Source organism: Vulpes vulpes, chromosome 3 (assembly GCF_048418805.1).
Source record: "Vulpes vulpes isolate BD-2025 chromosome 3, VulVul3, whole genome shotgun sequence".
NCBI classification, from domain to species: Eukaryota; Metazoa; Chordata; class Mammalia; order Carnivora; family Canidae; genus Vulpes; species Vulpes vulpes.
Window position 1 is genome coordinate 83,212,137 of NC_132782.1, and position 22,434 is coordinate 83,234,570.

Sequence of the window (22,434 nt, forward strand, 5' to 3'; positions counted from 1 at the left end):
CTGCCCCCTATACCCCCTGGTCCTGGGCACTTTACAACAGGGAGGAGGAACCTCCAGCCACAGAGGCGCCCCGCTTTTCACCACTTCTAAACACTTTGGTAAACGTACAGGGTTGGATATGCCCTTGAACCCCTGGTTTCTCTCTCCAAATACAACTAAACCAGTTGAATGAACTCTTCCACAAAGAAACCTCCCAGGAGTGAAACCATGTCCCCAGGAGCTGTTCCACCCTGGCCGAAGGCAGCTGGGTAGCTGGAGGTACCATGTTCAAGAGAGGCCATGAGCTGACAAATCCTTTTGGAATAGGGGTGCCAAATAAATTACAGGAAGCTCAGTTAAATTTTCACTTTTGATAAACAAGGAATCTATTTGTATAGGATACCCTTATCCTAAAAATATTCATTATTATTCTAATTGAATGAGGTGTCCTCTATATGTGTGTGTGCGTGTGTGTGTTGTGTGTGTTTCTCTAACTCTGGCAATCCTATTTCGGAGGAGGTAAATGGGCAGTGTTCCCATGAGTGCTGATCCCATGAGTCCTTTCCTTCCTTCACAGAACCTAAGCAGGCAAAGTCCAGAAATGCTTTTCCTTTTATTTCAGAAGAAAGGAAATAAAGTCAGACGCTTCCCACACCCCACCCCTTAGCTCCTGCCTCACCCAGAACATGGAGTGAAGGAGGAACAGTCTCCCATAAAGCCTGCCCTTCCCCCAACCCTCACTTCCCTCAAGTGGCAAGGTTAGAAAAAAATTAACCATGTTGTTCCTCCCCTGGCACTGGACAGAGTCCCCACTGCGGCCGAGGACCGAGGACGAAAAGGGTAGATGAGGACTCTCAGTACTCAGAAATCCCCCCCACCTGCACCCCAGGCAGAGAAGCTGCCCTGGCTGGCTACTGGGGCAGGGTGGAGGTAGGTTATGGGGTAAGGGAGAAGAGAAGAGCCCTGAAAACCTTTTCCCTTTAACCTGACGTATTTATATATTTACAGTTAGAAGGGAGGGGAACAAGTTTTAGGTAACATTAGTTCTTCAAAGGCAGGGAATGAAAGCCAAATAGCACCCCCATTTTGGTCACATTTTCCTACCTCCTAAAACCTTCATTGGGGAGAGGGGAAAGAGGAGATACAGGTGGAGGGAAGGAATGTTTGAGGGTCCCAAGCCCACAGCTCACTCTGAAAGAAGGTGAGGCAGCAGAGGAGGGGCAGCTGGGTCCCACCAAGAAAAGGGGCACTCGTGCCCTGCCTCTCCACCAGCTCCCCACAGCTCCACGAGGCCCAGGCGGGGGGTGGGGCTATGCCAGACCCATCTCCTCCAGCACACTGCGAGGCGACTCATCCTCCTGAGGCAGGGACAGAGAGTGACGCAGAGACACCAGGACAGGCAGACAAGGAATGTGGGCAAGACAACGACAGTCACACGAGTGGGGGGGGGGGGGGGGGGAGGTAGTACAGAGAGACACGGAGGGGAGAGAAAAGCCAAAGTGAGCTCAAGGCTAGAACAGTTAGGGACCCTTCAGGGGAGCTGCCCAGTCTCCAGGGACTACCCTCTAGAGCCAACTGTGGTAAGGAGGGGGTTCTGGTTGAGTCCACCACCACCCAGAAAACCTAAAACCAGAAGCTTGGGGAGCAGGGGGCTAATTCTTGGTCTCTGAGGGGGAAAGGGAATGAAGCTGGGGCTGAGGGGTGGGAAGCCTGCTTTCTGTAGATTGGGGGTGCCAGGTGCCAGATGGCCAGGTCCTTGTATTCAGAGTGGGGGCAGGGAGTAATAAATTGGCATCAAATCCCTGAGGGAAAGTGAACCATACTGCAGAGAAATGAGTCATTAGGGTCTGAGCAGAGCTCTAGTAACAGGGGTAGGTGTATGTGCCAGGCACTGTGTGTGTGTGCATGTGTATGTGTGTGTGTGTGTGTGTGTGTGAAGGGGAAGTTGGACCAGTGAAGTGGCAAGTTCAATTCTGCCCTTTCTCCTTCTGCAGAGATGAGCCCCCATCTCTCCCCCTCCTCAGAGCCAGCTCAGGCCAGCTTGCTTGTCATTGCAGATTCCGGTGACTCATCTCCCTGCACCAAGTCTCAGCAGTGGCACAGCAGAGAGGGGGCAGGCAGTAATGGGGTGAGGGCGGGGGTGTCGGATAGCGGGAGAACCAACAGCCAGGCACCCTCAACCCCAACCCCCAAACCCCCGCAGCCCTTTGCTTCTGTGGAGCAGAGGCTTTTGAGTGTACGTGTCCTTGTGTGTTTAAAAAGGGGGTGGGGGAGACACCAGGGAAAAAAAAATTATCTCTCAAGTGCCCCTCTCCAATTCCCTGAGCAGTCCTAAATGCCCAGAGAAGGATGGGACACAGGGGATTTGGCTGGGATGAACACCCTGGGTCTTGGGGGAAGGAGGGAGAGCTGGCACAGGCGGGCTACCTGCCACCAGGACCTCCCATGCTGAGCAGTCAGTGCTTGAGGGCAAGCTGGCCAACTGGGCGCCGTGGGGGCGGGACACCACAGGGAGGGGGGCCCCCTTGGCGGCTGGAAGGGGGCAGCCATGGATGGCAGGCAAGGTGTCCAGGGAAGGGAGGGTATGCTTCCTCCTCCTCACTGTCCTGGGCCCGTACCTCCTGCAGCAGGTCAGCCTGCTCAATGGCCTTCAGCACACTCTTCTTGGAGGTGTCCTGGACATCACCCCCCATCAGGAACTCATCCAGGATGAAATAGGCCTTCTCAAAGTTGAAGATGATGTCCAGCTCGCACACCTGGGAGGACAGAGAGAAGGCAGAGTTGAGTGTCAAGGGGCATTTGCATCCCACCTGCACCCTAGCCGCCTGCCTCTTTCCTTATCATGGCTCCCCGTTCTTCTTGACAACTTCTCCCACCTCCTGCTCTTGCCCCAGGTCTATGATCAACCCCCTCCCTCCGCCACCACCACCAATCCCTAGGCCTTAGTACCTTGACTTTTCCTTCTCTCCTCTTGCCTTTTTCTCTGTGAACATGAAATATTACTTGCCCTAATCTACCCTTGACTGTGGTTCCTGCTGCTTTTCCCCCCAAAATCTGTGACACTGTTCCCATAGGGGCCAGGCTAGCCTCTCTCCCTGGGCACTACAGCGCAGGGAAGGAAGAGATTCTAGATCATGGGCAGAAAGACTTGAGTTCCAAGCAGGGCTCTGCCACTACGCAGCTAGATGGACATGTCGTTTCATTTTTCTGAGTTTGTTTTCTCATCTGAAAATTGAGATAACAACACCTACTCACAGTATTAAACGAGGAGCAGACACAAGAACCTGAAAGCACTTTGTAAACTGTTAAGTGGGGTATATGTGATGGAGTTATTACTCTTCCCCATCTAAGATCTGAGCTGACTATCAATGCCCAGGCTATACCCCAGTTCAGTTAACCCAGAATTGCTGGGCATGGGACCCAGGTGTCACTGATTAAAAAACAAAAACCAAGAAAAACCCCCAACACTCCAGAATATTCCAATGCAAAGTCAAGTCAGGAGCCAGTGATAAAATCTGAATGTGGTCTTCGTCCTTTTGAGACTTCTGAGCTGAGCTCTAGAAGGACTGATTCTGGTGCACACCCCTCCCCTGGGCTGATTAAGGGATATGGCTAATAGGCTTATGGTTTAAAGAGGGGAATTAATTACTGTTCTCACTACTCCAACTTTGCCTCTTCTAAATCTTCCAGGCAGAGACTAGAAGGGTCCCGGGGTTTGGTAGAAAGAGGGGACTGCTGGGTACGAACAGGGTGGGTGGGGAAACTTACACTGCCGAAGTATTTGTCCAGGAGCTCCACATACCGGTGGATCAGCTCCAGCGTGATGAGCTCATTGTCTTGGCCCTCAATGGCACAGCAGAAGTAGAGGCTGGCATATCTGAGGACAGGGGCACACGTGGAGTAGCTGGAGGGGCTGCTGCACCTGCTTCAGGATCCAGGCTTCTTGCACCCAAACCTCCCATTCCTCATTCCCAGCGCAGGGTCTGGTGTCCATTGGACATAGGCGGGGTGGCCCCAGGGTATGCAAATAGTAACAACTCACTCTGTCTCTTGGTGACTCTCACAAACGGAGGCTAACACACAAGCTCTTTCCCTTTTGCTCTCTGACCTGTTCAGTTTGACTCAGCAAAAACCTGAGCCAAGTAATCCACCTGCTCAGAGAAGGAACTGGACAGAGTGTGTCTGTGTGTGCGTGCGTGTGCGTGTGCGTGTTTGGGGAAAGGTGGTGCAGGATCTATCACTGTTGAATGAGGCTGCAAGGGACACGTACGATGGACAGGATAGGGCCTTGGTGACAGAGGTATGTGCGTAAAGTAGGTGTCAGGCATGAGCAAAACAAACGGGGAGCAAAACAAAGAATTTCTTCAAGGTAAGTTTGGAAATTGAAGGAAGCTGGAGTCCATCACTGACCTCCAGATGTCCTTAGCTCCCTGTTCTCCCTGACCTTATTTCTCAGCCATCTGAACCACTGCCAGACCCCCACCAAGCAGGATCCAGATAGCTGTGAAAGTAGGCGGCAAATCACCTCTTATAGACGACTTTGAGATCCCTCCACTCCAAGAAGCTGCACATCTTGGGCTTGCGAGCCAGAACAACCTGCATAAGCTCCCGGACCATTTTCTTTCGCTCCTTGTCTGATGTGGCCAGGTACCATTTCTGCAGCCGCAGCTTTCCCTGCCGGCTGAACAGCAGCATGAATCGCATCTAGGGGGCAGGGGCAGAGCTGAGGGTCAGAGATTCTGTTCCCTGGTTTTGTTTACTCCATAAACACAGTCATACATGCGTCCTACAAGTGCAGCTAACCCCTGTCCATTCACGGCTCCCACTGGCTTCAAAAATCAGCCCTTGCTGGTCAACTCTGGGTATCCCCACCAGCAGGTGCCTTTACTTCTGGGGGCATGTTTGAGCTTTGGAGTCTGTCATTTGGGTTCAAATCCTCCTGGCTCCAGGAGTTGAGAAATTTGCCTTGGGCAATTATTTTACCTCTCAGGGCCTCATTTTCCTGGTCTGTATGATGGATGTAATATAAGTACCTACCTGTTTGGAGGGATTAAATGAGTTGATATATGCAATTGTGCCTGTCACGTGGTAGGCATTGGAACACAATAGGTGTCACTATTATCATGCCTTCATCTCTTGTTTCCTACCTCTGCCTTCCAAAGGTCAGTCAAATGCCCAGTACAGTGACAAGCAGCTCATAGATGAAGTCAAAGAGATGTCTGCTTTCTTCTGTGGTCCTTCTTTCTATCCACCACCATGCCGAAATGAAGGGTTTTGTCTCTCCAGAAGCTACTTCAATTCTCCACCCCATCCTGGCCATACACCCTTGTGGATATCCCCAGTACACTGCCCTCCAGTGCTAGTCATATGCCCAGGGGTAGATTCCACCCTCTTCTCTCCTCAGCCATCCAGGCCTCTGGCCACTGACAGTCCTCTCTTTTTTTCCTTCTAGGGTGCCTCTTGCTATGCCCCCACTCCTCTTCAGATACCAGGTGACCAATTTCTCTTTCAGTTCCTTGGTTAAGGACACCATCACCCAGGGTGGTTCCCGAAGCTTTGTGAAACAAACTGCACGCTGAGTAGAGTGGGGAGGAGTGCAGAGCCGTCACTACCCCGTGCACCCCCAGCTTTCAGTTCCAGGGGGTCCAGGCTACATCCTGGAGTTAGCTCCTCCCTGGACATTACCAGGGCTGGAATCCGTGGGTGTCTGACACAGTACTTGCTTAGGAGGCTAGATCAGAAATCAAGGGTTTGGGGTGGTGGGGAAGGGGACACGCTGCTAGCGTGACGGGAGGGCAACAGAGGGGCGCTTGGGAGCCCTGCGTGTCTGAGACTGGGGGGCGGGGAAGCGGGAAGCCAGCAGGAAGACGGAAGGCCTGGGCTCCGGAAAGAGAATGGGGCGGGGGACGGAGAGCCAAGAGCACGGGGTCTGGGGATCCGAAGCCTGGGTCCTGGAGAGCAAGACCTCGAGTCCATTTGGCTTTCCCACCTCACCTCAGCCTGTGGACGAGCAGGGCGATAAACCGAGGCAGGACGTCCACTCCTCGGACGCGGAAACTCTCCCCTCCCACACAGCCTCTGCTCTGGGCTGCACCCGAACAGAGGGTCTTGTGACCCGCCAACCCCGCCGCCCCCTCCGCCGGCAGGCCCCGGCGCCCCTCTTCCTCGGGCGGACTTCCCTGCGGGAGTGAGTGGTCGGGACCCCTCGGACCGCCACCCGCGCGCTCCCCCAGGCTCGGGACGGTCCCGCCGCCCCTAGTCAGCCCCCTCTCGCCCCACAAATGCGCCTCCTCCCCGCCCCTTCTCCCTAAAGCCATTTCCAGCTGCTGTTCCTTCCGAGGCCGGCTGGCCCACCCGCCCGGGTAAGTGGGGCCTCCGAGGACCGGAGGAAGAGAGGGCGGCCCCCGAGGACCCCCGCAGGTGCAGCCCACGCCCCTCGGTTCCCCCTCCCCTCCCTCTCCGCACAGCCTACCATCCTGCAGCCTCCGGCTCGGCGCGACCCTCTTCGGCCACCGTACGCGCCAGCTCCACTCCCTTTCTTCTCCTTTCTCCTCCTTCCCTCCCTCTTGCCTGAAGCCCCGCCCCATCCCGCCCCGGCTCGGAGGCCCTTCGAGGGGCGTACTGCGCAGGCGCCAGCGCTCCGGGGCGCGCGGGCGGGGCTGGAGGCGGAGAAGCGGAAGCCATGGCAACCAGGTCCTCGACTTCAGCTTTGAGTAGCTCTGTCGTCATGGTAACAAGGCCGTCTGGTGGGCAGGTTGGAGGATGGGGGAGGAGGACAATGAGGTCCTCGCGCTTCGGAACCTTGGGGGGAAAAAGGCGGGAAAAGGAATGAGAGGTGGAGGGGACGACCATTGGAGTTTATGAGGCAGTAGGGAAGACTGATGGAGGGCGGGGGCGATGGAAAGGGCTCAGAGTGGGAACTGGATGTGGGGAGAGAGCCCTGACTTGAGGAGGACTAGACAAAGCGTGGTGGTGATGGGGGGTGGGGGAGGCTGACGTGACATAAGTATGGAGTCCAAAATAGATAGATACGCACTGAGAACCTGCTAGATGCGGCACTCGCCTGATGTAAGAGAAATGTGTAGGTAATGAAGGAGATGGGAAAGAAAAGAAAAGGAGGGGCTGACATGAAAGTGATGAGAGGAAAAGGTGGGGAGGAGCACGCATGAGCCGAAAAGAGTCTCTTTGAGATGTTCCGGTAGCACCGGTCGAAACTGAAAAGAGGCAGGTGTCACCTGGACACAAGTGTAAAAATGAGGCTGTGAATTGCAACATGGACTTTTCGTGCACATGTGAGCACGCACGCCTGTGCGCGTGTGTGTGTTTCCTCGCGGTCAAGTAAAGTGGTTGGCACGTCGAGATAAGAGAAAATCTTCCATTTTTTCATGTTGAAAATGACGGTATTGCTTTTGAGTAGCACTTGAAGGAATTGTTGGTAAGGCCTCACCTTGTCTCCATTTTATAGTATTTTTTTTCTTACTCTTAAGTATTGAAGTAATATGCTATCCTTGCAAGACAGGGGGCCTAATTTGCCTGGGATGCAGTGTGGCCTCTGACCCTTAATAGATGCTTGGCCTCAGGTGAGTCATTTAGCTCTCAGTTTCCTTATTAGAAAACTGAGGATGGCCATATCTGCCTTGCAGGGCTGTTTTGAGGATGTATAGAAAGTATCCTGGATAGTCAACACTCGATGATATCGCTGTTCACTTTCTCCCTTTCTCAGCTTCTTACTTCTACTTTTTCTTTTTTCTTCATCAGTCTCCTTTCTCCTCTGTCTATACCTTCAGCTTGCTGGTGACTTAGAGGTTGGCTGAACTATCTTGGTATTTTTCTTTTTTTAGGTCAAGAATAAGATCAATAGAGCCCGCTGTTGGAGCTAGGAAGGATAAATCATTACTGAGTGAAAAGAAGGAAAGGAGGTATGTAGAAGGGGCAGAAGGCAAAAGGGATGAAAAGAGATGTGCTACGGGAGGGGAGAGGAGCTTGTAGGTAAGGAAGTAATGAGCCGTGAGGCAGAGACCTAAAGCAGAGAGCTGAGCAACAGCGCATGGAAATTTGGAAGCTCTAGAGATGTGAACTCCTACACTCCTTGGAAAGCTGATACTTTCTAGAATTCCTTGTCTCAACGTGGTATGCCTCGCTGCAGAAAAGAGAAGATTCATGAGAGAATTGTTAGAAATGCAGGTTTTGCTCATGTGGAGTCCTAGACTTCAAGTGGTTCATACTAGTTTGAAGTCCGTGGACCAGATCTCTTCACTGTTAGCAACTGATGAATGTAGCGAATCTCTGAGTTAGTGGATCCCACTTGGCTTGTGTCTGCAGAGGAGGAGTTCAGAGTTCAGGCACAGGGCAGTTGGGAGTCATTACGGTTGCAGGAGCTGGTGAATAACTTGATGAGAGCAGTTTTAAGAAAGTTAATCTTATAGCAATGAGGGGACAATTTGAAAGGATAAATGGAAGGCAGGAAGATCATCTTTGGGAATCTAGGCACAAAGATGAAATGGAGAGGGACAAGTTGGAGAGATGCCTGTAATGGGCCAATCAACTGACGTTGATAACTCATCTAAGTAAATGAGAAGGAAGAGTCAAAGATAAGTCTGGAGGGTTAGAGGGGAGATTCACTTTTATAGGTGCAGATGGCATCTGTATTGTCACCCTACAAACCATGCTGAAACCTCCCCGGGCCATTTCTTATCTGGTTGTAGCAGTGGTTCCTGCAGTGGTTGGAGGGATGGCCTGAAACCTTTCATCCCTATGATTTTACGGTCTGTGTTTCTCCCTCTTGTGATGCTCTTTGCATCCATTTTTTTTAAAAAGGGTCCCATCCCAAGACCCTGAGATCATGACCAGAGCCAAAATCAAGAGCCAGACACTTAACCAACTGAGCCACCCACATGCCTCTGCACCTATTTTTTGCACATTTTTTAAGTAGTTCATAGTTCCCTGATTATGTCATTAGTAGCCATGTTTATTTTGTTTTGTTTTTTAACTGAACAATTGAGACCTTACCATGTGCTGTTCCTAATAGTCTGGATAGTTAGAATACCTTCCGTGGTAGGTATTTGCTATTCTCTTTTACCTCCCAGGCTTTAACCCCTCCTTCTAGGGTTCAGGAATCCCACCTTAAGAGTCTAAGGGGAGATAGGACAACCTCCCAGGGAAGCATGTGAAGTTTCCTGACATTCGCTTTTGCAGCCTTCATTGTGTCCACAACATTGGCATGTCTGCCAGTCCGTGCATCTGCCCAGACTTTGGTCTGGGAAGGAATGAGGTGATGAGGGGGAGGTAAGACTCTGGCAGAGGGCCAGAGGATCAAAATTTAGGGTACCGATGCAGCAGTACCAATGGCAATGTCCTGTGCCCATTGAAAGTTAGGGTGGGGGCACTGATGTGATTTTGGGGTGTGGTATCTAGGCCAAGACCTCCCTCTGGTTCTCTGGCCCTCCTGGCAATTCCCCAAGCTCCCCAGTTTCCTTTGGTGCTTCCCTTAGCTAGAGTTGGTTTCTCTTTTCAAAAGCCCTGAGTGGTAAACTCGGTAAGCATGCCATCTTGTCTGCCGGCTGTGCGTGTAAGTCGCCTTGTTTCTTCCACTGGATTGGAAGCTCCTTCCAGGGATGGTATCTTGTTTGTCTTTTATTTCTTCACAGCATCCTTCAGTAGATTGCTTGTTGATTAGTCATGGATCCATGACTAATAATCCATGGATTATCATGGATATGATTGGTATCCATGATTATCAAATCTAGATATTTAAATCTTCTAATACAGAATATGCTGTATTCTAATATTGCAAATAGTGGTAGCATGTTCGGTATCTATTATTTCTACTAGAGGATCAACTGTCTTCTTTTGCTGTTTCTGCTGTGCCTGGCACGTGCCTAACATACAGCCGGAGATATCCAACATTGGTTCAACAAGTGTACACTGGGTCCCCTGTTTGAAAATTCCATTGTCCTCTTAAACTTCATTGAGTTGTTTCCTTCACCTTCCCCTGAAACCATCCCCTCTCTTGGTTTCCCATTGTAGTCAGTGTCACCGCCTTTTCCTAGGCTTGCAGACTATAATCCTGGGACATGAAGGATAAACAAGAAAGCAAGGCTGACTCAAGAGACATGGGCCAGATGTGCCTAACCAGATCAGGAGAGGGTGTTTGGAAGCGGGGGAGAGTTGACTGGCTCTGAAGGCCAACCTGGTGACTTGGGACTTCCTTCTCAGGTGTGTGCCTTGAACATGACTTGCCAATATTATTCCTTTGTCATTTTGTTCACACTGTTTTCTGAAATGCCCTACCATTCCTGCCCTACAGACCCAAATCCACCTTATCCAACCTGGAAGTTTCCAGCAAGCACCCACTCCTGATGAGCCTGACACTCTAGTGTAGACCTTGGCGATCATTTTGACCATGCTCCCCTCCACCGTCTTTTGCAGTGACTCACATAACATTTCAGCTTTTTGGCATCTAGTCTCCCTAGGTACTTGATAGTGAGAAAGATCACTTGTGCCTTTTAAGAGGGCTTCGCAGCATCTGGGATCAAGTTAAGCTTTTAAATAAATACTTGTTAAATTGTATGGGGTTCAAACTTGGCAAGATTTTGGCTGAGGGTACAGCTGCTTTGCTTCAAGAAAAGCTTTCCACTGGAATCAAAGCGACATCTGGTGGCTAGGGAATAAAGGAAAAGGCTATGTGGTGGTAGGCGTGCAGGCTGAAGGCAGAGGTGTAAGGATGGGCTGGTGGCTGGCACGTGGGGGCAGGGACACCTGTGTTCACAAATGTCACACAGAGGGGAAGCACAGTGTAACAAGGAGCACAGGGGCACCTGGGCTGTTTGGTAATAATAGTAATAATAATAATAATGATAATAACAACAACAACAACAACAGTAACAAGTTTCTCAACCCCTCTCTGCCTGGTTCCTCATCTCTACATAAGTATTTGGTACTATTACAACGAAACTTACATGAGGAGCCACCTAAAAAAAAAAAAAGTGGCTTGGAAAACAGATGGTGTCTCCTTGACAAGCTTCATTCTGATGGAATATTTTTACCATGGAGGGATTTACAGAATGAGTCATACTCATTGCCCACGCGTGGGCAGATAAATAATTCCACTGTGTGAGGTTTATAAGAAATGTGCAGTAATGATGGCTGGAAGTAGATCTTGTTGGTTTTTCATTTCTAAAGAGTTGGAGGAGGCGAGATCTGGAAGGGTGAGGAGGGGGGGCACCGGGTGAAGCCAGGCAGGGCAGGCTTTGTCCTGTGAAGTTGTATCATCATCTCTGTCCCCAAAATATCTGAGAAAAGCAGAGGGCACAGTTAAATAGGGCACTTCCCAGAGCAAACTCTTTCTCTGCGGGGGTGAGGCCTTCTGATGAACCCTTCTCTTCTGAGACTTCTCAGCATGTATGGATGGTCTTTTGAACTATACACTGTTGAATTGGGCTAACCTGTTCTGCTTTTTGAGACTCTTTCAGTTTCTAAGCAAATCTGTTACAGAGGGATATATTCTCACCAACTAGCCCAGTGCCTGGAATTGGTCATATTTTTCAGGGTGTAAGGAGAACAGAAGATCTCTCTGGGTCCCTGTACCCCTGAATTCTTAAGCCGTTGCTCTCATGACTCCAGCTATCCACTATGAGCCCAAAGGGAGATCTGTACAAGAAGAAGGAATGATTGCACAGGAAGAGGAATACTTTAGCACCAGCTGAAGCTTTGGCTACAAATCTCAGTGATCTTGTGAACTGGATCAGGCCGTGTCTGGTGTGGGCATTTCTGCTCTGAGTCAGCTAGAAGCAGGCCAAGTGGCTTCTAAGGGCCCCTTTCTCTGGTTCTGTGGTGAGTTCTAATTCTATCTTGGTCCCACAGAGCTTGCCAGAGAATTGAAAACGAAAGAGGACACACTCACTGAAGTTGAGAGCACCTTTCTAAAGTTCGAAGTAGCTTCAGTGGGCTATGCATTCTGGTCCCTTATCCTTCTCTGCCCTTCCCCTTATCCTTCTACCACTTAACTCCCATCCTTACCCACTTCCTCCATCCTTCTCCCTACCCCTATCCTTCCCACATTTCCTTCCTTCCTTCCTTCCTTCCTTCCTTCCTTCCTTCCTTCCTTCCTCCCTTCCTCCCTTCCTCCCTTCCTGAGTTTACATTTTAATTCCAGCAGAGTTAATCCATTGGCTTTCTAAGGGAAGAGGAAGACCTTCCTTCCAGGTTTTATTGGGTTTTGAGGGCTTTCTAACTATATGGACCCTCAAGGGAGAAGAGAAAGCCTGATGAATCCAAAGAGAGGAATCCATAAGGAGAAGATGCCAAACAACTGCATCCCTTTTGAACAACTTAGTGCACTATGTTGGAGGTACCCCCAAAGGGTCCCTAACTGTCCCCAGGGAATGAAACAGGAATGACAGAGTCAGGGAGATTGCCTTTAGCAAATGTTGAATGGCTGGGGAGCGAGTAGGTGAATGAACGCCCTTTCTGGATTTACCTCATAATTTAAACTTGCTCCAAGGAAGCTTAACACAATTAGAGAAAATTATAATGTGAAGGTTCTTTTAGTTAGAGGCCTAAAATCTATCTTTATTCATAGCAGAGGGCTTATTTAGAAAAGTTGTGAAGCCTTATTTAAGCTTGGGAAGAGGTATGATTCTAACCAGGCAGAATGATCACTTTTGACTGTTTTGTGCCTTTTGAAAATGTCTATATTATTAGAGTCACATGACTGCAGGATTGAGATTCTTGATAGCTCCTTAGCCCTGCTGCTAGAAGTTACCCCATGGATACAGGAGCCCACGTGCACTGGGATAAACATGCAAGAATGTCCGTCTCAGCATTGTTGGTAACAACAACAAAAAAGCCATGAAACCACCAAAATCCATCAGTGGTGGTTAAGGAATTAGAGTGCATCTATAGATGCAACTGGTACAGAGAACGAGGGGCAGGTGCGTTGGATGCATCATTAGGTAAATAAAGCAAGCTACAGAGCACTGTGTGTGTGTGTATGCATTATATATATATATATATATATGCATATATATATATATGAAATTGCCTAATTTGTGTGAACGTGCAGAATATTTTAAATATGCATATAAATGCTTATTGAAGTTCTTTTTAAAAAGATTTTATTTATTTATTCATGAGAGACAGAGAGAGAGAGAGGCAGAGACACAGGCAGAGAGAGAAGCAGCTCCATGCAGGGAGCCTGACGTGGGGCTTGATCCCGCTTATTGAAGTTCTAAACACTGAAGAAACTGTGGACCAATTAAGTGACCACTTTTACCTTTCAAACTGAATAACTTATTATAAGCATGTGTTCGGTTATCACTTAAACAAGTCACCTCATATTTAAAATTAAATTTGAATTAAAGGGGCACCTGGGTGGCTCAGTGGTTGAGCGTCTGCCTTTGGCTCAGTTCGTGATCCTGGGGACCTGGAATCGAGTCCTGCACCAGGTTCCCCACAGGGAGCCTGCTTCTCCCTCTGCCTGTCTCTGGCTCTCTCTCTGTGTCTCTTATGAATAAATAAGTAAAAATCAATCAATCAATCAATCAATCAATCAATACGGGCTAAAATAGATACTTCAAAAAGTATAGCCTGACTGTGGAAGCAACGCCACCAAGAACACTTCCGGTGATGGAGAGCTCACTACCTAATAACACTCAGACAGCATTTTGACCAAGAGTTCCCAGATGGTAATTAATTCCTATTAAGACAAGACTTAGGGACACCTGGCTGGGTCAGTCGGAAGAGCATCCAACTCTTGATCATGAGTTCATGAGTTTGAGCCCCATGTTAGGCATAGAGATTCCTTAAAATAAATAAAGAATTTTTTTTTTTTAAAAAAAGAGATGACCTAGCTTTCCAGGAGGCTGGATCTATCAATCCTATCTTTAGGATTCTGGAGCTGGACAGCATACAATTTTGACAGCTAGTTCTTGGGTTTTTTTTTTTTTTTCCAGTTTAAAAGGTGACTTTTTTGAAGATAGAATGGAAAATAATTGGGGAAGGTATGTCCTCTGACAAGAGCCTTCAGGAGACTAGAGGAAGAGAATAAAAGACTTTTCAGGATGTCGTTTTTAAGGAGGATATTAAGAGTCTATATAACAAAAGAGCCTTGTTTTCAAAGGAACCTGATCTGTACACGGGGATGGTGAGGGTAACCCACACTCAAAGAGCACACATGAATACGAGCACTGTTATACACCAGGAAGAAGAAATCTTGGTAAATGCCAACTAGAGAGTGATGGTGTGGACTGGACCCATGGGGAACGCGAGGTTGAAGAAGCCGACTTGGTTTGGGCTTTGAGAAGTGGGGAGCAGGGTGGGTGGTATTTGGTTGGGAAACAAATGGCAGGAGCAGAGATGGACTCCACAGGGACAGTGTGCACAAGCAGGCGTCAGGGCAGGTGGAAGGTGTTTGGGGGACCCAAGGGGAGAACTACACCCTACACAACATGTCCCCTGGGCCTTCTTGCAGAGGCCCAGTGGCCAGCCCTGTGAACTTGCCTGTGGCGGGTCTTCATGCTTTGGGTTTGTGGGTACATGTTTCACAAAGATTCCCCCTTACTGGAGATGTCTCTGAGCTGATGGGGTTCTGATTTTGTACTGAGCGAAATGTGGACAGTAAAGACAAGGGACTCTCTGGAAGATATTTTTATTTATTTATTTTATTATTTTTAAATAATATTTTACTTGTTTATATATCAAAAGTGAAAAAGCATATGATTCAACACAACTTCAAGAATGTTGGACCCCACATTTTGGGTATCCCTATGGGTACTATGTGTGGCTGTTACTGTCCAGTGCATTATGAGAAACAAACGAACAAATATTTTTTTCACTGAAAAGCACGGGGAGGGGGGCATTATTAGGGTCCTATTTGGATTACATTCATTCATTCGACATCTATGTGTAATTCTTCAATAAATCGGTCTTTATGCCATGCCCCCTAGCTTGTTGGCGTTCAGAAGGATTATCTAGCTAGGGTAGTTAAGTCGGAACTCATGGTCTCTCTCATTTTCCTCTCTTTCTCAGTCTCTCTCCCCCTCTCTCACGTGTCCACTGCTCGCACACAGCAGCCGGAAATGACACATCCAAGTGAGTCACCAATGCGGCTGTGAATCACCCTGTAATTGGGGAAAGTTCTGTCCTGCTAGGTCGCGCAGCCCCTTGCTCTCCTGTTCCTAAATATATTGGAAAATTTTGAAACCACTGTGTCCTCGCTGTAGTCTCCCTGACCCACCACATCCTTTTGGTCCCTAAAGTTAAATAATCTTGGTGGGGGTCTTAGCCATCCAGTGGAAGAGCAAGGAAGAGACAGGAGCCATGGGGCTTGGGAAGCCACAAGGTGGCAGTGTGGGCCCCACTACGCTGGCCGCCCAGAGGGGTAGCCAGTCTAGTGGCCAGACCCTGAGATGCAAGATGCAGACCACCAAGGAACAGTACAAGCAAATTCATATAATACGTTTTTCTTGGTAGCCCTCTTTCTCTCTAACAAGCACACAAGGACAAGGATGTGATAAATACTCAAGCACACCCTTGGCATCCCACCTTCCCCATCAGGAGATTAGAGCCAAGAACCAGGCACACACCTTACTTTTCTTCCTCCATTCCTACAAAATAAAGTTAGTGGGAAGCAGAAACCTGCTCCTATGAGTAAACAAGTCACCTACACTCCAAAATAATATATGCACACTGTTTCTGGGGAGGGAGACGACCAGGTCAGGGTGCATCTCTGCACCAGGGTGGGCAGGTGCATTGCCAGTCTGCAGGACCTCTTGAGCCGGGGCAGTGCAGACCTCGAAAGGAAAGGGTGCCTCTTCCACTGGCCTTCTTTGGCTGGCCGCCAGCCTCCTCAGCAGTGGCAGACAGTGCAAAAGTGACAGCAACGTGACCGGAACGCAAATAGTTTCTACCAAGCACACAAAAGCTCCCAGAAGCCTTGTGGTGCCATCCTGCCAGGGTCTCAGTGGGGTCCAAGTCTGAAGACCCGAATGGGCAGAGCAATAGGCAGAAGCAGCTGCACAAGTGGTTGTATGAGTTTTACGGTCTGGCGTGGAGACCCAGCTGAGCTCCGGAGGTCTCTCCTGGGGGCTCCACAGGGAGGTTTATGGCAAAGTCCTCTTCCCTGCTCCTGGGAGAGGCTGAGGTCTGGGAGGCAGATTCAAAAGATTTACCTTTTTTTTTCCTTTAAAAGGCAAATGCCTTCTTTTTCTCCAGAAAAATTAATTAAAATAAAAAATGTTCTCTTTGTTGCTCCTTCTTCTCGGATACATCTCCAGTGTTGTCCCAGATGAAGGCTGCTCTTCTCATGGTCAGGGTTCCATCACTTGGCCCATGAAAAGGACTGTTCCTGAGGATGGAAGAATCATGAGAGATGAGAGTGGGAAGAAACAGCATGGCTCACCCAGCCCCATGTTTATGGATGAGCTGAGATGTGAGAGCTTGAGTGGGCTGTTGGGAGTCACAGCTGCTGTAGTGATTAAGCTAGGGCTGGGGTCCTGGCACGGTGCTCTGTTTGTGACAGAGCATCATCCTTGAATGGAAGAGGTGGAGCAGAGTTCAGGATTCTCTGTCTGGAGTTCTCTTGGGGTCGGGGGAGGTAGTGTCTACACTGGTGTCTAGACTGGTGCCTGAGGCGAGAAGACAGGGCCAAGGAGGGGACAGTGGAGCATCGCAGCCCCGGCTCACCTGTGGGGTTGTGCCGCACCACAAAAAGGAAGGGTCTGTCCATGATGATCTCCTCCGGGGCCATTCGGGCTGAGACGATAATGGCTAAGAGAGAAGGAACAATGATCTAGAATAGAGGGACCGGGCCCTGGTGCCTGGGTCGATCATGAGAGATCTACTGACATCAGCTTTCCGATGGCAGCTCTGGAGGGTCGCTAGGAAGCTTGGTGGTTCTCCTGACCAAGCACCTGAACAGTTGAGGGAAGTCCTCTGAGGCCTGCCTTCCTCCAGGAATTTTGTACAGACCTACCCGCTCTTCACAAATAGCCATTTATGTAAACCCTTCTAGAGCGTCTCAGAGTAAGTAAGCTCCTTAAGCTGACTAGCCACTGTGAGAAGTCAGGCTTCCTTTGGAGGGGCCTTTTCACCTTGAGGGGACCTCAGGAGCCGTCGAGTGAGGGGCTGGGCTCCCAGGCCTAGTGGGCCCACCTTCTAGGCTAAGAGACACTGGTGGGGTCAGGGTGCTGCCCTCGGCACAGAGGGGAGAGCCCGGTAAAGCAGAGCCGCGGGAGTCATCCCAGATGTGGGCCCCTCCTGGAAGTCCTGGACTGAGACTGAGAACACCTGGGCCAGACTCACCAGTAGAGGAGGACGCCACTGTGCCACTCTCATTCACTTCAATCTTTACTTTTTGCAGTGCCCGCGACACATACAGCACCTCTTGATCTGAAACAGGAGTGGATCCGAGGGTAGATCAGCTGGGGTTCTCGGAGACACACTCCTTTGGTTTCTCAGGGGCCCCACAGTCCACCAGTGTAGGAAAGTGAAAGAAAAATCTCTTACTTGAAAGACTTGAGAAGTCCGCCAGGTTTGGCCTAAACATGTCGGTCATGCCCAAATTCTCCAGGGGCCTCCGCAGGTTGACTTCGGTCTCCAGGGAGAACCTGTGAACAGGAGCAGGAAAGGCTCTAGCTCAGGCCATCGCCCAGCTGCCTCGCCTCCCCCAGTCCCTGACCACATATCCCCCTCCCAGCTGGCTGGTAGCCCACAGGGTGAGGACTGATATGAAAGTGGAGGAGGGAGGCTAGTTGTTTCAAATCTGTGTAAGGTCTAATATAAATGAACATTCTCTGTCATCTCCCTGCCCCCTGGAACCTGGTCTCTAGATCATGTTTCTGGGAGCTGAATCTGAAAATGACTCCAGCAGAGAAGCTTTGGGCTCCCTCTGCTTCCCATCATCTGGGCTCTTATGACCTTGGGTTTCGCTTTCTAGGGATCTAAGGATGGGTGTTGGGGGGGAGGGGAGTGCAAGAGCACAGGCTCACCAACTAAATTCTCTTTCCCCAAGCCTGGCATTACAGCATCGGGAAATTTGGGGTAAGTGTGGTGGGAGGCTTCCCTATAATTCTGGAATGACCCAGCCTCAGCCTTCTCCACCCTCTGTGCTTCTGCAGAAGGATTTTTAAAATCTACTTTGTTGGAAGCCAGCTAGAAACTGCTCGGGCTCCTTTTGTCTTCATTGTTTGGATGTTGACTTGGGCAGATGGGGGTGGGGGGGTGTCTTTCCAAGGGCTATCTATCCCCCCACCTCCATCATTTCTCTGGCTCTTTGGCTGGCTCTTGCCAGGTAGTCTGAGGGTGGTGAGTGTTGGGGCATGGTCTAGCAAAACTCCCCGCTGCCCTCCAGTGGAAGCAGGAGGAGGGATGATGGGAGGAATCTTAATCAAACCCAGGCTGGAGTGTTTCCCATCAGCTTCCCACACATGTCCCTGTTCTGCAAATGTCACATTTGGGAAACTCAACCTAGGGGTGGTCCTTTCAGGGAAGCCTGGGAGAGGGGAGGAGACAGATAGAGGCAATTAGGGCATTGGCAGGTGTGGCAAGAGCAAGGGGTGGCTTACTTAGGCAGAACCAGGAGGCGGAGCTGCCTGGTCATATTCCCTTTCCACTGGCTGATGAGCTGGGCATCCAGGATGTTGGTGAGGGCAGAGAGAGGCACCTCTTTTTCATAGGGAGCAGCGATGAACATGCTGAGAGTGTCCCCATGGTAGGGCAATTCCAGGATGTCATAGTAATGGCCACTGGGGGTAGAAAACTCGGCTGCGAAGACACCAGATTGGCATCCTGAAAATGGCTTCAGGTCTCTTTAATTTGCACCCACCAATAAGTTTCCAACTAATTCTGTCTCCTCCACTCTTTCTGGAAGCCAACTTTGTACCCTGGTTTGCCGGCTCCCCTAGTCAGTGGTTTTATCCCTATTTCCCTTCTCTTCTGCCAATTCAGTGTCTCCTGGTTACTCTGTCTCCTCATGGCCTTCTCTGCCTTTACTTCCCCGCCCTCATACGCAGCCAGGAATTCATTCTGATCCTTTCCTCTTCATCTCAATTTCCACACTAGCCTTCCCCCGCCCCCCAGTTGCACTTGTGAGGCCCCCATATTTACACTAGAAACACTTGGGGACCAGAGACAGAGGTCATCTGGCCATATGTAGGCTGGAGGGACTTTCTGGATGTCAGCTTTGGCTTGCATGAGATGAAGCTACTTTCTGCTGCTCCTGTCATCCCAGTAGCTCCTGTCTGGGGAGGCTCTGGCAAAGCTGGGCTACATTCAAAGGCTTCTCCTCCCTGAGAGGGGAATACCCGAGGGGATGGGGTGCAGTAGTTGTGGGACTTTTGGAAGAAGTCTTGAACTTACTGTAGTTGAACTTGTTGGTCTGAGCCATCATGGGCACAGAGACAGTGCTACCGTCAGATTTGTGGAAGAGGCGGTGGTGGGTGCCTGACTCTGGGAAGGGCGTCTTCCACTGGCCGTTGAAGTAGAGGGCATTTACCAGCATCAGACGCGTCAGCTGGTCCACGGCCCCTCTGCCCAGTAAGTTTCCAATCATGCCTATGAGAAAGCCAGGTGAGCTGGGGGGTAAAGGGGCTAGATATTTTTTAATCCTTTTAGATGTTTCCCTTCAGTCCTCAGATTGGATGTGTGTCTTTGAGGGGATCCAGTCAGGAGGCAGACTGGGGGTATAAGTGAGCCAGTCTAGCTGTGTGCAACCGGTTAAATCTTTCTAGGAGGAGTCTCGGGAAGACTCCCACTCGGCACATGCTCTGGCCCTGGGATCCTGTCTGGGATCAGACACAGAGACTTAAATCTTCCCTTACTTTGAGTTTTCCCTGCCTTTGCTCCCTAAGCTGCAGTCTGGAAGAGCTGTGTACGTTTCTCACAGCTGTACCATTCTTATGACATCTCACAGCACTTTCTAGGGCTGCCCTAAGAGATAGTTTGCGAGAGGGCCTACTTATGAACACAAAGATGCTCTGATTCTTAAAGCGCCTGACCTATCTACAGAGGAGAGCATGCTGACAGGGAGAGATTGGCATACCAGGGATTTGTTTCCAGATCCTTCCTCAGTAGGCCCCTGGGACTGGCTTCCTCTCCCTGCCTGCTCACCTTTTGTGTGTCTCTTCACCCAGTCGTTGACGATGAACCTGGCTCTCTCCACCTCTGAAAAGTCCACCTGTTTGACTGTGGTCTGGAACAGCCTGAAGAAGTGGGGCATGAAGCCGTGAACCAGCTTCAGATCCCGCTGGACGAAGATGGCATCGGCAGTGCTGATCTCATCCTTGTTCCACGGCCCCATGAGTTCCTTATATAGTTGGCGGAGGGCAGGGGCCATGCCCTTCTCTGTGCCCAGGGCAGAAAGGACACATTAGCTTATGTTGAGCTCAGGGCCCCCAGTTGGGCCAACTTCCCCTATGAGAGGCCCAATCCTGCCCCTATGGGATGGGGCTCATCTGTTCCCCTCCCTTGAGGGGGTCCCTAGAGAGAGATTTCCTTCCAAACCTTAATCTTTTCTGCATCTCCCTCTTTTCCTCCAAAATCTCAGGTCCTAACCCTTTGATGGGTTAGAATATTTTTTCTCTGCTTCTAAGTTATGAGCCCTAAATTTTTTCTTATCAGAATAATAGCAATGAGAAGTACTTCACATGCATAATTCTATTTAAGCATTACAGCACCTGTGTGTGGTAGGTAATTTTATTGTCCCCATTTTGCAGATGACAAAACGGGTCCAGGTGCATTAAGGTCCCGCAGTTAATAAGTGGACAATAAAGACAGATCTGTTTTACATCACATCCCCAGGCCTGTACACTTCATACTGATGACAGTATGACATGCAGGGTATGCTGGAAAGGTGGGCGGTCCCTATGACATGCCACCACAGGAGGTGGCTCAGTTCAGCTGGCCTTCCCTCTGCTTCTGGTTGGTTATGCCCCTGTCCCGAGAAGATGGGATGAGTGCCTGCCCTCCCTCCCCACTCTGACTTATTTCTCACCATCAATCTGGAATTGCATGGCCTCTTGGATCTGCCGACGAGTCTCTCCTGCTGTTGTCAGCTGCAACATGGCCAGGACTGAGGCCACCCCATAGGGAGAGAAAACCATGTTGCGGTCCTTGGAGGCCCGTGCCACCTCCTGAAACACCTTCACTCCGAAGTCTGTGGCCAGTCCTGCTGCCCGAGTTTGGTAGGAATAGGAGGCTGATGCTTCACCAAAGACAAGGGCCAGGCCCAGGGCAAGGCAGGCAGAGACTGGAGACATCTGCATCCTAGAGCAAGCAGGAAAGGATCCAGTGGGGGAAAGTTCTGGAAGACCGAAGGATGGGGAGGGGAGATGGCCCCTCAGCCATGGCTGTGTTTGCCATGGGCAGGTGATAAGTGAACAGAAGGGCAGGAGTCCTTAATAAACACAGAAGGGCGCTGATTCTGAGCCTTTCCCCTCCGTCTCAGCCCCAGGGAGTCTTAGGTGCAGTTCTACCTGCAGAACTCTCCCAAACCCCTGGCAGTTCCCTGCAGTCTCTCCCTTCTCTCCTAGGGGGCCCAAAAGGCTAAATTATAACAAGACCGTTGACTTGCATAATGCTGTTAATTCTCTTTTTTAAAAAGATTTTATTTATTTATTTGACAGAGAGAGAGAGCACAAGCAGTGGGAGGGGCAGAGGGAGAAGCAGATTCCCCGCTGAGCAGGGAACCTGATGAGGCGCGCTCAATCCCAGGACCTTGAGATCAGGACCTGAGCCAAAGGTAGAAGCTTAACCGACTGAGCCACCCAGGTGCCCCAATGCTGTTAATTCCCTTCTAATGCTTTCACAACCATGAACTCATTCAAGTTGGCAGGCATGAAAAGCCCCTTTCCAGAGGTGGCTGGAGTGTCCTGATGGACAAGGATGGAGGCCCCAGGCCCTTGTTTCTGAGTGGTGGGATTGTTGTGGGGCCTGGCCCCCTTCCATGGACTCAGGGCTGCAGGTCTCCAGCAGGGAGAGAGAAGTTAAAATGGGGATCATGGACGGAGGACATTTCACGGAGGGGTGTTCTTTTGCCTTAACCCGAGGGAGGGCCACAGAGGGTTTTCTTTTTTTCTTACCTGAAGGTCTCAAAGGTGCCTTGTGACTGGCGGTCTGTCCTGCTGCCGCTGACTGTGGCAGTTCTGTTTCCCAGAGGGGGTGTGGCTCTCTTGATAGTCCTCTCCGCCCCAAAGCCAGCCGCAGCTGTGTTCCTAGGGAGCCTGCTACCTCCCTTTATACAAAAGTGGGCAGGAAATAGATGAACTCATGGTTCAGCTCCACCCACTTTCTGGCTCTGGAAGCCTGGCCAGGCCCCCTCCGCACCTCCCTCTGCCAAACTTGCTGAGACATGTGTGCGTGCTGCTCTGTGTGTGTACATGTGTGAGAGGGGTCAGGAACAATTGAGCAAACCCTGCTTGCCTTGGCCCAAGGGTCTCCCTGGACTTGCTACCCTCTCTT

General features: G+C 50.2%; 2 protein-coding genes across 3 annotated transcripts; both read right to left on the minus strand.

Annotated features, from left to right (window-relative positions):
* Positions 1-573: 573 nt before the first annotated feature.
* Positions 574-6,558, minus strand: AP1S1 (adaptor related protein complex 1 subunit sigma 1). The gene is made up of 5 exons (XM_026019598.2): positions 6,452-6,558; positions 4,505-4,683; positions 3,748-3,856; positions 2,598-2,735; positions 574-1,337 (listed from the first exon to the last, which is right to left on the minus strand). Exons 1-5 carry the CDS (start codon positions 6,452-6,454, stop codon positions 1,290-1,292), a joined length of 477 nt encoding a protein of 158 aa, XP_025875383.1. The 5' UTR covers positions 6,455-6,558; the 3' UTR covers positions 574-1,289.
* An 8,063-nt stretch (positions 6,559-14,621) lies between these two features.
* On the minus strand, positions 14,622-22,201 carry SERPINE1 (serpin family E member 1). Of its 2 annotated transcripts, none has more exons than XM_026019695.2 (9): positions 22,056-22,201; positions 20,969-21,240; positions 20,086-20,319; positions 19,336-19,530; positions 18,543-18,741; positions 17,485-17,585; positions 17,281-17,367; positions 16,663-16,746; positions 14,622-16,324 (listed from the first exon to the last, which is right to left on the minus strand). In XM_026019695.2, exons 2-9 carry the CDS (start codon positions 21,237-21,239, stop codon positions 16,287-16,289), a joined length of 1,209 nt encoding a protein of 402 aa, XP_025875480.2. In that variant the 5' UTR covers position 21,240; positions 22,056-22,201; the 3' UTR covers positions 14,622-16,286. The 2 variants fall into 2 exon arrangements, with proteins under 2 accessions (XP_025875480.2, XP_072609070.1); XM_072752969.1 differs by having other exon boundaries at positions 16,181-16,324; positions 20,969-21,277; positions 22,056-22,153.
* Positions 22,202-22,434: the final 233 nt, after the last annotated feature.